Source organism: Cutaneotrichosporon cavernicola (genome assembly GCF_030864355.1).
Source record: "Cutaneotrichosporon cavernicola HIS019 DNA, chromosome: 1".
Taxonomy (NCBI): Eukaryota; Fungi; Basidiomycota; class Tremellomycetes; order Trichosporonales; family Trichosporonaceae; genus Cutaneotrichosporon; species Cutaneotrichosporon cavernicola.
Window position 1 is genome coordinate 2574790 of NC_083393.1, and position 15406 is coordinate 2590195.

General features: G+C 58.8%; 4 protein-coding genes across 4 annotated transcripts; 3 read left to right on the forward strand and 1 right to left on the reverse strand.

Annotated features, from left to right (window-relative positions):
- Positions 1–124: 124 nt before the first annotated feature.
- CcaverHIS019_0109620 (uncharacterized protein) lies at positions 125–1852 on the forward strand (the record flags this gene model as incomplete). The annotated part of the gene is made up of 2 exons (XM_060604278.1): positions 125–539; positions 579–1852. The coding sequence occupies 2 exons, from the start codon at positions 125–127 to the stop codon at positions 1850–1852; spliced, it is 1689 nt and encodes a 562-aa protein (XP_060453510.1).
- A 4079-nt stretch (positions 1853–5931) lies between these two features.
- Positions 5932–8959, reverse strand: CcaverHIS019_0109630 (uncharacterized protein; the record flags this gene model as incomplete). Its single annotated transcript, XM_060604279.1, has 3 exons — positions 5932–7218; positions 7251–8052; positions 8088–8959. 3 exons carry the CDS (start codon positions 8957–8959, stop codon positions 5932–5934), a joined length of 2961 nt encoding a protein of 986 aa, XP_060453511.1.
- Positions 8960–10447: 1488 nt separating this feature from the next.
- DRS1 (uncharacterized protein) lies at positions 10448–12856 on the forward strand (the record flags this gene model as incomplete). The annotated part of the gene is made up of 2 exons (XM_060604280.1): positions 10448–12383; positions 12438–12856. 2 exons carry the CDS (start codon positions 10448–10450, stop codon positions 12854–12856), a joined length of 2355 nt encoding a protein of 784 aa, XP_060453512.1.
- Positions 12857–14220: 1364 nt separating this feature from the next.
- Positions 14221–15268, forward strand: CcaverHIS019_0109650 (uncharacterized protein; the record flags this gene model as incomplete). The annotated part of the gene is made up of 3 exons (XM_060604281.1): positions 14221–14304; positions 14338–14380; positions 14649–15268. 3 exons carry the CDS (start codon positions 14221–14223, stop codon positions 15266–15268), a joined length of 747 nt encoding a protein of 248 aa, XP_060453513.1.
- Positions 15269–15406: the final 138 nt, after the last annotated feature.

Sequence of the window (15406 nt, forward strand, 5' to 3'; positions counted from 1 at the left end):
ACGTTGCCTGTTGGATATACACTACACCTTATTCACCCCCCTGTCTCGACTATCACCTCTCACGATCATCACTAATCTCCATCTCTCTTCATCCCCACTTCGCCCTTCGCATTGTCCAGCCACAATGCTCGACACTCTTCCACCAGAGATTCTCTACCAGATCGCGCACCATCTAATCCTCTCCTCCTGCCGGCCTCCGGTCGATCTCCTCTGTACCTGTCGGACACTGCACGCCGCCGCCGCACCGGACCTCAACCCGAACCTGTATGCGTCCGTCTTCCATGCACACTACGACACAGCAGCTGCCCAGCGCCGCCTAACGTCCCTCGGGCCTAGCGACAGCCCCTACCCCAACCGACCGCGTGACCCCAGTTCCAGCGCAAGGCAGCTGACTCCTGAGCCGCTGAAGCCTGCCGACTTCGTTGCCGAGCTCCAGACACGGACGCTCGCGCTCGAGAGGTTACATAAGGTCGCAGCGGAAGGCCGCGATCCTAGGGCAGAGGAGCTGTGGGTTGTGTATCTCATGTTGATTGAGAATGGCAAGTTCCATGACTGAGAGAGTAGTTGGCTAACCTCAGACGTCAAGAACCTCCGCCACCTTGTTAAGCCCTTCGGGCCTGGCCCCAGCGTCGACATCCTAGCTCTCGTGCGCGACTATCACGACCGCACGCTTATCTCGACGAACGGCTTTAGGTACCCTCCCCAACGGCCTGTCGACGCGCTCGCGATGTGGATCTCGTGGCTCCTCGACGACTACGCTACCCGCATCCCCAGCCGTCTTCGCGCGCTGCGGCCTTACGTCTTCGCAGCACACCAGTACGACCTTTTCTACGCCCCGTGGACGCAGCCTCGTGTCCCTGTGCCCCAGCGTAACAACCAGCACCGCGCACCACCACCGATCGGACCGTACACGTCGGTGCACATGCCGCAGAACCACGCCTGCATCGTCCCTGTGTATGGGCGCACGTTGAGCATCGCACCGCCAATCCTCGCACACGCAGCTCAGCTCCGCTTCTTCACGGCACCGGAGGCTGACTCGCCCTCCACCTTCCCGGGCTTAGGCCCATCCGAACCCTTGAACATGGAAGACTTGCGCACACACCCTCGGCCCACCCTGCAGAGCGCACGACATGACGCCGACTTTGAGCGCCTCCTTGCGTGCACGGATGGCTCACAGTCTCCAGGGCGTGCGTTGTGGGCGTGGCGTGGCGTCTTCGACGGCTGCTGGGAGGGGACGTTTACCTTCCTCGATTACGGTGCGTTCAGGGACATGCTCGCCAACCATCCGGCAGCCATATATTCCGGGCCCTATGGAGAGCAGGCGCAAGTATGGAAGCTGCGCGAAACCTTCGTTCGCCCGAAACCAGGTACGCCGGTCGACGGACCTGGTCTCCCTTTGAGGGGCTCGATGGTGAACGCGGGCTTCCCCGATGACGTGCGCCCTTTCAACCCGAACGCGATCGCGGCGCGAGCCCCCGGCCACTCTCCCGAGGATGCGACGATCGACGACGCGCTGGAGCGCCAGCTCGCCGCGTTACCGGGGTACGAGAGCATCCCGCCCGACGAGGTCGAGACGGCGCTGGCCCGTGCCGAGCCGGGCGACAACCTCGGACTACTCGTCACAGGTGTTGGGCACAGCGCTTGGGGTCGGTTTGTCATTTCCGGACACGTGCGCGTGTGGGACGGCCTTCTGTACCTCGTGAAAGAGTACGCGCCGTTCCAGCGGGGCAAGTGGCTCTACCGCGGGTATGTGCTGGGTGACGGAGCCATGGTGGGCCGCTGGCGCGACACGTTCACTCCAGAAGATTATGTCGGGTACGAGGGAACGTTTATGCTCAAGAAGCGGTCGTAATGGCATGATATGATTGATTCGTTGCCGTGAGATCGATGCGATGTGGTCCATTCACTCTAGTGAATCCTGTTCATAGCGGCGTCAATGCCGGTAGCTCACACCATTCTTGTGAATTGTGCTGGGTCGACCTGGCTCTTATGGTTATGGAGACATTTTCCTAGTCCATCACTCATCTTGCTCCTCATCCTCTCACTTTCTAATTCCTTATGTTCCTCCTCACAATCGAGTTCTGAGCACTATCCCCACACTCAATCCCTCAAGGCAGCTTACCGTACCCCCAAGCATCCAACCATTACACCACCATCTTTACCCTATCAACTCCTACCCACCGCCTACCGACTGCACGCTCGTGGAGTGTCCTTCTTAACCTGCGGAGTATCAGGACGCTCAGCTTGACGTTGGTTTCGATACAACGGTCGCTTCTCTTCCTCCGTAACTATGCCCCTTCCCGAAGAGCGGCGCATATTTCCTCCCAATTGAATAGAGAGTGCACACAAGTCGGTCATCTATCTTCCCTCACCCATTGGATACGACCCTATCGATGGGGAGCTCGTAGCGAAGAAAAGGAAGAGTCTTCTCATCCCTTCGCTCCCGCCCTTTCTGCTGGCACCACAGCAAGCTACTGTAGTCCGCTTCCAACCGCACTTATCAGCACTTGAGACTTTTGAGGCGCGCTAAGCCGTCTCCTTCTCTTACCCCTCAAAGCTAGTCTTGGCAAGCATCACCACCTTCGGGAGTCTTGCATTTGTAGCCTGTCATGTCATAGAGATAGTTACCTCTCAGCATGCCGTAGAGGAATGTTTTTCCACCCGAGGATGTTCCATCTTCAAAATGTTCTTGATTGATTTGAGGGGACGACCTCGGCCTGTTTCTGGTGGTTCCAAGATCCATGAGGAAGCTTGAGCAAAAATCCCCGAAAGCCACTGGCATCGCCGCGCCGTCCTGATGCAACAAGCATACACAAATCCATATGTCCAGGAATGTTAATGTAGATTGCGCGACAATCGAATAAAGGGGTTGGTCACAAAGTGTCCTATAGCCATGTACATGTAGTTTGTCAGAGTGACTAGACTGATACTGAGACCTCCCTTCGCACTGGGTCCACATCACTTGCCTGGTGATTTGTTAGTCTTACCTCAAGCTCTGTGACGGGATATGTAAGGTAGGTTGCGCTGGACAGTTACAGTACCACCTTCCTCCACCAGTTGTCCGCCGATCCGCACAGTGTATAACTTACCATTCTCCATTATCCCTCTCTTTCACGTTTACTCTTATCACCATCATTCCTGTTACTGTACATCCTTGATAACCTCATCACCCTCCCCAACTCTCTTTTCCTTGCCTATAGGTTCTCTGCTCCATACTTCCTCTCCCGTCACCTGTAAAACCAGCCACCATGAACCCCAACAACAGCTGGAACTGTACAGGTAACAGCCACCCTCAATTTCCACCTCACCCACAACCGAGCGCCTGCTGTCAATGCGGCACCTCCGAATCCCACTTCTGTCGCTTCGGCCATTGGAACTCTCCATCTCCTGTTAAGCCCCCTTATACCCCTTATGGAACTTCTGGTGACGACACGGTTCCTCACATATCTCCCGGTCACAACTTCAACGGTCATCCTCCCGCACTCCTTGCACAGACTTCGATACCCTCCATCTCCAACCAGAGCCAAATGAGCCAAATGGGCCACTCTTCGAGCTTCTCCCCCTACGGTCCCATCCCGTCGAGCTTCATTGGCCCTCCAGCCTCTGCCAGTCCCTACGAGTCCTCTCCAGGTGGGCCATCGACCAGCATCTCCCCACCTCAGCCAGGTTTGGCGCTGGGGTCGCTTCCTCTTGTTGCCTGGCCCATGTTGCGCAACAACCAGCCCCGCGTCTCTCAAGCTTCCCCCGTCCCAGTCAACCCCTCGCGTCCTATTGTGAGGGCGAAGCGCGATCGCAATATCGCCGGACTCGACGACGGTGACGACTTGAGGGACGAGACGCTGCAACCTAGCGATAGCACCAACAACAGGGAGCAGAGCAGTGGGCAGCCCCCCTCTAGCAAGTCAAGGACGAGGTAGAGCGCTCACTATCGAGACGCGTACCGCCGCCCAGGTCGAATCCTGAAGAGAAACATTCTGGACCTCCAGTTGCCTATACATGCCGAGCAGACGCTTGCTTTCGTACGGCTGAGTGTTGCAGTAGAATAGTGGAGAGTTGACTAGAGTGGCGGCTTCCCCTCTATATTCGTTCCTCTAACCGACCTTCCTTCCCTTCACTCCCGCGACGACGATCCCGAGTACTTCCCCACGAGCTCAGACTCGGACACCGACTACTCTTTCGATACTTCAGAGGCCTACGAGATAGCCTCCCCCAGAGAGTTGGAACCTGAACACCCGCACAAGGAGTGCACGTTGGAAACCTCTTCGGCTTGTGGAGTACTAAGTATGTACCGCCGTATCGCTGCGTGCATTGCATCCGAGTCCCCGCACTGCATCAAGACTACATACACGACGCTCTCGGGCTGGAAGTGGTTGCGAGTGTCGCCCTGAGGCGGAGCACATCCTTGATCTTATCTGCTCAGGGGCCGATCACGATGTTGTAATGAGGTATGAAGAGAATGCAGAAACGTAAATACAAGGCTACGGCCTTTATCGAACTTGGGTGCCGGGGCCTACGGGTCATCCAAAACACGAAGTGTACCAGGTCGACGCGGCAGTGCACCGCGCGGTCGTGCGTCGGCGCTGGCACTTGCCTAGCAATACTGACCCGGCATCAGCCTCCTCAATGAAGACACGTCACTCCCCACATCGTCGCATGCTTCCATGTAACAGTACGGTCGTCTCGACGCCTTGGATGACAACGACCACGAGGCCGTCAGTATGTCAGATTTGTTCGCTTCCCGCTTCATTTTGCCCCAGAACACCTGGGTCGCTCATGCATCAGCTGGAGAGGATGGAGGATATCGCGGACCGTGCGTTGGTGGCTAGTAATCATACTCGCCCTGTCCGTTCTCCATAGCCTTGCTGCCCGAATCCGCACCGTTCCCAGACGCCCCACCGCCCGCAGAAGGCACCTCGTCATCAAACCAAGCATCCTCGGCATCCTGCTCGGCGATATCATCATCGACCGACATAAAGTCGATAGGATCATACTCGAGAGTCTGGGATTAACCCCTCCTTTCCTTAAACTCACATCGAGTCCGTCGAGGAACAATTCGAGGAGAGCGCGCTCAAATCGCGCTATCGCCAAACCTTGGTCCTCGTCCTTATCTCCTCCATCTCCTCCATCTTCCTCATCTTCCTCATCAGACTCGTCGTCAAACTCCTCCCCCACCTCATCCAACTTTCTCTCCCTCGCCCGATTGCGGCGCGCCTCTTCCCATTCTACCATCTCCTCTTCTTCCGCCAGTAACACCCCAAGCCGCCCAACAAAGTGTTCGTGGCCAGGCATGAATCCCTCTTGTGCCCATTTTGCCGCTTCTTCTTGAGCGGCTGACGTTTCGGCTCCAGGTGCAGATGCGTGCGGATCACCACCCATTCTTTCCCAGAGGAGGGGCCAACGACGTCTTCCTTCTCCGGCTGAGAGGGAGATGGGTCGAGGAGAGGATGTGGCCCATACATGGCGGCGGTGCTTGATCTTGGGAATGATGGTACGTTGCCGTGGCGAGAGAGGACTGCCGAGTGAGCGGGCGAGAGGGTTGGGGAGGGCGGAGAGGTGTGATCGAAGGATTGAGAGGCGGGTCGAAGAGGACGGGAGGGGACCGGTGTATTTCTCCACCTCAGCGCGAAGGTCTGGTGGAAGATGTAGTGGTTGCGGGCTGGGATCGACGTCCATGATGGATGGATGGATGGATGGATGGAGTTGGTCTGTTGTTGTGAGGTGCTCAGTCTCTCTTGCGGGGATCATGACGTATTGGGACACCGTGGGAGAATAGCCCTCGCTACTCCTGATCAAGTGGATGTAGTGTTAGGCAGCAACAGGTGGCTCCGTCTTTAAACCAACCAGTACAGAGACATATACAAAATGCACTTGTAGGGAACGTTGGTAGACTAGGGGGCTAGATAGTGCGTAATGACGGTTACGAGACAGATACTACAGCTCGGCCCACGCGCCCGACTGAGCGCGCTGCCGTCCAAGGCGGCTCCACATCTCGCGCAGGTTGCCAAACTCGGTAGAGCGCATGCGTCCCTGCGCAGCCTCGGCCTGAACGTTACGCCACAGCTCGCCCAGCACGCCGTCAAACGTCTCGCGGCGGCGGGCAGCAGTGCGCGGCATCCCCGAGGGTTCGGCGAGGGCAGCAAACCCGAACACAGAGGTACGCGGGCCGTGCATGGCCGACGGTGGTCTACTGTGCCTGGCGGTGTAGTTTCCCGGCACGGCGTGGAAGGATGACGGTATGGCTGGGGCATGCGTATGTGGCGGGTGTGCCGAGGGCAGTGAGTGCATATGCGCGTGGTGGTGGTGCATGACGTGGGCGTGGGCGGGGTCGACGCGCTCACCAAAGAACGCGCTGAGCTTACGTGTGCGTCTTCTCGCGACCGAGTGTGCGCTCGCCTCAGGCGTGGAGGGCGACAGGGGCTCCGCGACAAGGCCCGTCGCGCGCCCGATGGACTGGATCAGCGCCATTGGTGAGCGAGGCGAGCGCGGGCTTCTGGCTCTCGTCGCTTCGACTGTTGCACGTCCGAAGTCGATCGAAGAGAATGAGGACCGGCGGTTGGGTGGCGCCGCGTCCTCAAGCTCGGCAATCTCGTCCACAATGCTCGCCAAGCGGCCCTGATCATTCTCAACCAGCCAGATCAAACTGCGGATCGAGTCTCTGTAGCTCGTGAACGCTACCGACGGGATCAGATCCGTAGATGCCACGGGCTCGTCCACCACGGTCGATCCTACGGGTCTCGAAGGCGGGGAGCCACTCAGCGCCGCCAGAGCGGATGCGTACGCGTGTGCGCTTGTGGGACTCGCCGCGTCCGAGTTATCGCCCGCAACGCGCTTGCGTAGACCTTCCAGATCCACGCTTGCTCGCCCTCGAACGGGGAGGAACATGTCCTGCGGAGGGACTCGGCCGAACATCTGCTCGAGTTTTGACGCACGTTTACGCGCAACCGCCTTCTCCGCTCGGCTCATCGTGTCGGCGTCGTTGAACGCCGGCTGCAGCGACTCAGTTGTGCTCATGCGCGGGCCCGCGTGCATGGTGCGAAGGAGACGCGCGGCGAGGCGTGCGCGACCCGTCTCCGACGACGAGACGTGCGAAACACCCGACTGAAGGGAAAGTGAACTCTCGGACGCGCTTCGACCCTGCGGCGTGCAGCGTGGCACGAGATCGTCCTCGCGCGGATGCAGCGCATGTGGTGGGATGTGTACGCCCAGGAGGCGTTGGAGCTGACATTAGCAAAACCCCACAGAAGACTTACCTTGGCGAGCTGTTGGCGGCGCTGGCGGCGCGAGGCCTCCTCATGCGTCTCAATTGTCGAAACTGTCATGATGGATCTAGGCGTTTCTGGCGTTGGGGGCTGCTGCTGGTCGTCCCTGTTGGCGCTGTGTCGGATCATCGGGCTCGAGCGCACCTGCGTCTCTGTCGTGCGCACCTCGCGCGTGAGGTTGACGACAATCTTGGCCGGTGGCGGTGTATCGCGACCCATGAGGCTGCGCATGCGACTCAGCCCCAAGCCTGAGCGCGATCTCTGGTGCGCAAGCCGGCGCGACGCTGACGGTGGCTCCTCGTCCACTTCCTCTGTGCGGCTCTCGCAGCGTGGGACCACGTCGGCGCGCGCCCACTCGGGCAACCCGCCTGTGGGTGTGTCTGGCCAGACGCCCTCCTCAAGCTTGGTCATGACCGTCGTAGTCGAGAGGCTCGGTTCGACGACATATTGCTCCACGTGTTTCTCGTGGAGGGGCTCGCCAAGGACACGCTCCAGCTTGCGTGTACGCCGCACCAGCTGGGCTTTGCGCCCCGGGCTCAGGTCGCTCCGGCTCCCCAGCGAAGGTGGCAAGCGGCTCAGCTCACAGGGCGCTGTAGGCGCCGGGACGAGGTTGAGCTCCAGCGGCGGTGGGCGTGATCGACTAGGAACGCGGATCGCCGCGGCATGAAGGAGGCCCGTAGCCGACGTGACGGACTCGCTGTCACCGACAGAATGGCGGCCGCCAGACGCGTCTATTGATGCCACTGACGAGAGGGAGAGGTGACAACTGTGTCTCTTGTACGCATCCGCCGCACTGTCAGTCAGCGTTGCAACAGTTGGGAACCTTACCCTGCTCTCTTGCCCAGACCCCTGTCGTTGGCCATCATATTGCGCTCCGTCACTGCGTCGAGGTCAAGCGACCGACCGTGGCGATGCGACTCGCTAGCGTCGCCAGCCCGCTCATCACGTCTTTCAGGGATGTCGACCGGTGCGAACGGCACCTTGAAGCCAGTGCGGGCTGGAAAGGCCTGAAAGTCGGTATCTTCAGGCCCCAGGAGACTGTCCTCAAAAGATGCACAGTCCACGATCTGATCAAGAGCGATCTTGAGCTCAACACTTTCTGTGCCTCGCTTGGAACCTCGGCGTCTTCCTTGGCTGTGAGCTCTATCCATCTGACTGTTGATCATTGTCGCGGGCCTCTCGTCCTCAGGCCGTTCGGCGACATCCACAAGTAGGGGGGTGCCGACACTGGGAGGAGCTTTGAGTGGGAGCGCGAGGCTCAACGAACGGACTGGGACAGGGTGATCGACATGAGCTGCCCCTGCCCCTGGTGCAGGGGCCGTCCGGCGTGGTGCTTCAGCCGGTGTGCTCGGCAACGAAGCGGCCGAGGGTGCTTTGCGATCAGACACAGACACGGGTGATGGTGGTGGAGGAGTGTCAATGAACCCATCCTCGCGCGCTTCGCCGCCACCAAATGTGCTCGCACTGCTTCGTCGGGCGAGGAACGGATGGTGGCGTTCTCGTGTGCTCCCGTCGTGGGAATGCCTATGCGGGGTGCGGGCAGGTGGCGTGCAGGGCGAATGGTGCTTGGGGGACGACAGGGCGGGGAGAAGTTGTGGCTCTTGGATGAACGTGCTCAGTGACGATTTGGTGAGCGGTAGCATTGGCGGGCGGGTTGAGCGGGTGATACCCGTCCGCAGCGGCGAGACAGCAGTCACCATTGCGGATGCTGTAGCGGATGATGAGGACGTCGCTACCGCTGCTAAGTGTTGTTGTGAGTGATCTGCAAGTGTGTGGATGTGTATGGGGTGTAGGGATGGTTGTGGCCCACTGGCGATGGGCTGAGGTGAAGGAGTACTGGACTTTGACGAGAGAGCGGAGGGGCTGCAGTAATGCAAGGCGAGGGGAGGAATCCGCTCGATGAGTGGTAGTTGAGGAGAGGAAGGAGATGATGGAGAAGGGGATGGTGACGTTGAGGAAGGGAGGGAGTGTAGCAGTGTTGTCGACATCATGAGGGGCGCAGTTCTAGTGAGCAAGATTGTAGGTTAAACCCCAAGTGGCGGGTCGTGGGCGCGACCTGTGCGGTGGATATCCCCGCGTGCACAAGCGGCCTGCGCTGCAATCAGAGTGCCACAAGGCGACTGATTGCGTTTTTTTCCCAGCGTCGACAAGACTATTGTAGAGCTTGGGTTGTGAGTTGTTTCAAAGTGACAAGGAGAAAGAGGTGAAAAGAGAGCCTTGTCGCAAACGCGTGTGATGAAAGTGGTGCAGAATCTGATGTCTATAGTTAGGTGGCATCTGTCACCTTGCCATTGCGGTGGCGCATTGCCTTGCCCTCTGCCATCTGCCACCTGCCGCTGCATACCGCCAATCTCACTCACCTCGGCCCGGGGACTGAGTTCTGGGGTATCCAATCACTCACCGCTACCCCATCCGCCGCTGCTGCCGGGGCCAGGTAGGTCTTGGCGCCATTGCGGCTACATGAAACGGTGCCCGGCGCACGGGCCTGCCACTGCCCCTCTAGCCCCGTGCGCACCTAAATGGCGACCGAGCGCCACCGCCGTCACCTACGAGTGCATTCCAAGAACCCCTCGAGGAAATTGAGCAATTAATGCCAGCTAGGCCGCGAACAGCGGCCGAATGGGGTAGACCGGGCTCGAGCCCGACGCCACGCAGGGGAACAATTGGCTGATGGATGGTCCGAAACCGCAAAGCACCATCCACGAGGAGGGCGACAACAGGAGCAAATCATTTGCGTTTCGAGTCAACCCCTTTGGTAGAAGTATCTGGGCTCGGGGTTCGGGCGATAGCGACATTGCGGTGAGTCGTTGCGGGACTGGAATTTGAGGTCGCTGCGGGGCGAGAGCTTGCGTCACGTTTGAGTTTGAGGGGTTGCATGATAGGGAGAAATGGGATATGCGCTGTGTAGACTCGTTGAATACTAGTCAGCAAATACAAAATGGAAGTGAAGAGTGTGCGAGACAAAGAGGAAGAAGGTCAGAAGCAAACAGTCATTAAAGTTGAGACATGATGACAGTCCAGTTGAGTGGCAATGAGAGGGAAGGAGAAAAGTGGAGGGGTGTGGAGGTCTCATTGGGTGCATCACGTGACTAAGAATTTCAAAGGCAGCAATTGTTGTGGTGTGCTTGCCGCACTCGTGCAGAGATGGTCGTCTACATCTCCCTCTCCAACCACACTATTCAAACACAATGTCGCTCGACTTTATCGGGACCATCGATTCGGACGACGAGGGCCCGCAGGTCGACGTGCGCGCCGAGTCGTCCAAGCGCGCTGAGGCTGCCGACGAGTTTGCGGCTGACTTTGCCTTCGACCTCGACGGCGCAGGACCCGGCACCCTCGATCTCTGGGGCGGCGACGAGGTCAAGGGTGCGGAAGGACCGGTAACAGTCGATGACATTATCGAGCGCAAGACGGGCAAGGCACTGCGGTCGTATCGCGAGCGCAAGCGGAGGAGGGACGAGGGCGAGGATGAGGAGGATGAGGAGAGGAGTGAGGCCAGCGACGAGGGGAGTGACGACGAGGAGGAGGAGAGGGAGGAGGACAACGACCTCGAGATCGACGGCGACGAGTCCGGGGACGAGGAGATGGAGGCTGACTTTGATGAGGACGATGAGGATGGCCAGGACGAGGATGACGATGAGGACGAGGATGATGAGGATGATGGGGACGAGACGGACGGCGGCTCGTCATCTGACGAGGAGGAGGAGACCGCCGCCGAGAAGGCGCGCAAAGACGCGTTCTTCGCAGCCGACCCGACAGCCGAGCAGACCGACCTGCCCACTTCGTTCTCTTCGATGAACCTCTCACGGCCGATGCTCCGTGCCCTCACTTCGCTGGGCTTCACTGCGCCAACTCCTATTCAGTCGCGTGCTGTCCCTCTCGCGCTACTGGGCCGCGACATCCTCGGTTCGGCGGTGACAGGTTCCGGTAAGACGGCAGCGTTCATGATCCCCATCCTGGAGCGCCTGAGCTACCGTGACCGTGGGCGAGGTGGACAGGCATGCCGTGTGCTTGTGCTGTGTCCTACCCGCGAATTGGCAGTGCAATGCGAGCAGGTCGGTAAGGCACTGGCAGAGCGCGGCGGCTTCGACGTCCGCTTCGCCCTGCTCGTTGGTGGCCTCTCCCTCTCGGTACAGGCGCACGCTCTCCGCACCCTCCCGGACATTCTGATCGCCACACCCGGTCGTCTCATCGACCACCTGACTAACACGCCCTCGTTCACCCTCTCGGCGCTGGACATTCTCGTCATCGACGAGGCGGACCGCATGCTCGAAGCCGGGTTCACAGACGAGCTCGAGGAGATTGTGCGCCAGTGCCCGCGCGGTCGGCAGACCATGCTCTTCTCGGCTACCATGGACGACTCTGTCGACGAGCTGGTCAAGCTCTCGCTCGACAAGCCTGTGCGCGTCTTTGTCGACAAGGAGCGTAACACGGCTGCGGGACTTACGCAGGAGTTTGTGCGTATCCGTGATGACGACTTGCGCTCGCCAGCGCTCCTCACACTATGCCGCCGCACAGTGCGCGAGCGGTGTATCATCTTCTTCCGCTCCAAAGCGCTTGCGCACCAGATGCGTGTCGTCTTTGGTCTCTGTGGCCTCAAGGCGGCCGAGCTCCACGGCAACCTCACGCAGGAGCAGCGTCTGGTTGCTCTCAAGGAGTTCAAGGAGGGCCACGTCGACTACCTCCTCGCGACGGACCTTGCATCGCGTGGTCTCGACATCAAGGGTGTTGAGACCGTCATCAACTACGACATGCCCTCCCAGCTCGCGCAATACACGCATCGCGTGGGCCGTACTGCACGCGCGGGGCGCAAGGGTCGGTCTATTACGCTCGTGGGTGAGGCGGACCGCAAGATGCTCAAGGCTGTCATCAAGCAGAGCCGCGAGGACCAGATCCGCCATCGTATCATCCCTGGTGATGCGATTGCCGAGCAGGCTGCGCGGCTCGACGAGTTGCGCGACGACGTCACCGAGGTGCTCAAGGAGGAGAAGGAGGAGAAGGTAATGCGCCAGGCGGACATGGAACTGCGCAAGGGCCAGAACATGGTCGAGCATGAGAAGGAAATCTTCTCGCGTCCTGCCCGTACATGGTTCCAGAGCGAGAAGGACAAGGCGGTTGCCAAGGGTGAGTGGAAGAGGGAATGAGAAGGAAAAACGTGGCTGAAAGCTAACAATGCAGAGGCTGGCAAGGCTGTTCACACTGGCGAGGCCAAGGCGGCTGCTCGTGCGGCCAAGGCGGACGCGAACGGCAAGAAGGAGAAGCATGGGCGATACGACGGTCTCTCGCGCCGGCTAAAACGACGCAAGATGGCCAACGACGAGGAGGCACGCGAGAATGCGGCTGTCAAGGTCTCTGCGGCGATCCGGAGCGCCAAAAGGGCATCGCGACCGGTCAAGATCACCGAGCCTCTCAAGGCCAAGTCTGCGGCGGCCGCGGGCAAGGGTAAGAAGAGGAAGACGTCGCGGATTGGCAAGGGAAGCGCTTTTGGTGAGAGCCACGAGGGCATGCGGTCCAAGCCGGTCAAGGTCAACCTACAGAAGAAGGGCGGGAAGACCAAGGGCAAGGGCAAGGGCAATGGCAAGGTTGGCAAGCGGTAGCGGTAGCGCGGCAAGCCACGCCCTACAGATGGGGTGAGGGGCTGGGCTAGATATGTATAGACTCTTCAACGTCATGCATTCCATTGCACAAACTTTGGCGTTGGCCGTTGGAAAAGGGTGGTGATGTAACATTATGAGCGAGGGAGGCGAGGGGCGAGGGGCAATAGTCTGTGCCTAATACCTTGCCGGAAACAGATTTCTGGCTTTGGCAGTTGTCAGCTGCAAAGCTAATCCACATGAATCATATTACCCGTCAAGACTTGTTTATAGTAAAGGTCGGATCGAACAAATTACTCATGGGCTGATACATCTCTTACTCTCTCGTTCTCAGCAGTTTCAGGCGGTTTGAATGATGGAGCGTGGAGCTCGGACCTGGGGCCTGGGGCCTGGGGCCCGGGGGCGTGGGGTTGGTAAAAGGGTGGGCATAATGACTTGTTTGGCTGACCGTGTGGACCTGGTCCGCCTCCCGAGCATCCGGAGGAACCAGGACCCTACCAAGACTGTCCAAAGACCCTTCAAGACCCTTCAAGACCCTTCAATACCCCACAAGACCCTTGATTCATTCCTCAAAATCTAAACTTGGAACCGTTCAAGCAAGGCATTCGATACCACTTGACGGCATGGCGTGTTTCCCTGTGGGGTGCAGGGAACCTTTTGCCCCTTGTTTATCTGGTCATGGTTCCAATCTCAACTCAAACTTACACTCCCGATCCAACAAAACAGCCTGACATTTTCGATCCCACACAGCAGCACAGCACTTGAACATACATGACGTCTTGTAGAACTGGATCATCTAGAGATCCGAGTCCTGTGACTGGGAACACGAGGTGTGAGGTAGGCCAGCTGTTTAGGTGAGAGCGGGCCGACAGAAGCGCGACGCCTGATTCCCTACCCAAACAAACGAATGACGCGCCCAAACTCCTGGAAAAGTGGTTCACCAGTTGGACTGAATCCAGGGCACTGCTGAACATCCGTCAAACTGAAGAGCTCAATGAATGAATACACCTTGATCAAAAGTCTAATGATCCCCAAAGGGACCCTAATCATCCTAATGGCCTCTGACAGCTTACAGATTACTTGCGAGTTGACAGCTCCCATGCGCCCAACTCCCAGCTCCCAGACGGCTCACATGGATAGACCGCCCGACTCCGACTCTCTCCTTCCTCAAATACCCTTCACCTTCCCCCTTCTCATCTTGTCTCTCTAACCATCAACACCTCTACTAACCCCGACCACCGCCATCTCCTCCTCCATCTTCAACGCTAATAACCACCGGGCCACGACTCCCCCTGTCGCTTCGCTTTCTTATATCTACCACTTCACCCTGCTTGATCAACTCCACCTACTCATTCACACTTTCTAATATGTTCGCCAAGCTCTTCGCCATCGTCCTCGCCATTGCGTCTGTCGCCCAGGCCGCGCCCTGCAACGGTGCTGCCCGCGTGATCGTAAGCACCAAACGAGACGTCACTGACAGGCAGCAAAACTGCGAGGTTTCTGGCACCGTCGCCCTTACTTTTGACGGTGCGTACTACTCTGATGGGAGACAAGGTGGTGGGCGAGTAGCGGGTGGTCGGTTTGACCTGCGCGGGCGAGCGATCCCCGTGCAACACGATGCGAGCTCGCCAGTCTGAGCGTTTTACATTGATTGCCATCAATACAGGCAGAGCCATCGGGGCCCGACGGCTCGTGCTGCTCGGTCATATGAGTCTGCCCAAGCGCGAGGCCCGAAAAGCTTGTGCACCAGGACCGTGCTCCCAACCCAAGCGCCTAGACCGTGCGCTGATCCCAGACGGACCCGCCGGTTACGACCTTCAGATCGCCAACAGCCTCAACGGCGGCAAGGGTACCTTCTTCGTTAACGGTAACAACTGGGCCTGTATCTACGACAAGGCCGACGAGCTCAAGGGCCTCTACGCTGGCGGCCACACGATCGGTTCGCACACGTGGTCGCACGCTGATCTCGCGCGTCTCAACTACAACCAGATCAACGACGAGCTCGCCAAGGTCGAGGACGCCATGATCAAGATTCTCGGCGTGCGCCCCATCTACTTCCGCCCCCCCTTCGGAAGCTACAACGACCTCGTGATCCAGGTCCTCAAGGACCGCGGGTACAGCAAGCTGTTCATGTGGACCGACGACACTGAGGACGGGAACCGCAACGGTGAGGACGTGCCGTTCGCCAAGAGTGTCTACGACCGCATTACGCGCGACTTCCCCAAGCCCCACCTGGTTCTTAACCACTCGCCGTACTCGAGCACTGCCAACCAGGTCGTCCCCTACGCCGTTGGAAAGCTCCAGGGCGCTGGGTACAAGCTCCAGACCGTCGACCAGTGCCTCGGCAGCGCCGGCGAGTGGCCTTACATCTACGTTGGCCAGCCCGGCAACCGCGACTCGTCGTGGAAGTGCTAAGCCCACCTTTTCTATTCTCCCGCATTCTCCAGTTGTACGAAGAGGACACTGGAACCCTTCTCCATGAACATTGAAACGGACACTTAGTAAACCAAACCAGTAATAGTAAGCATTATGACACATGTGCACTACGAGGCG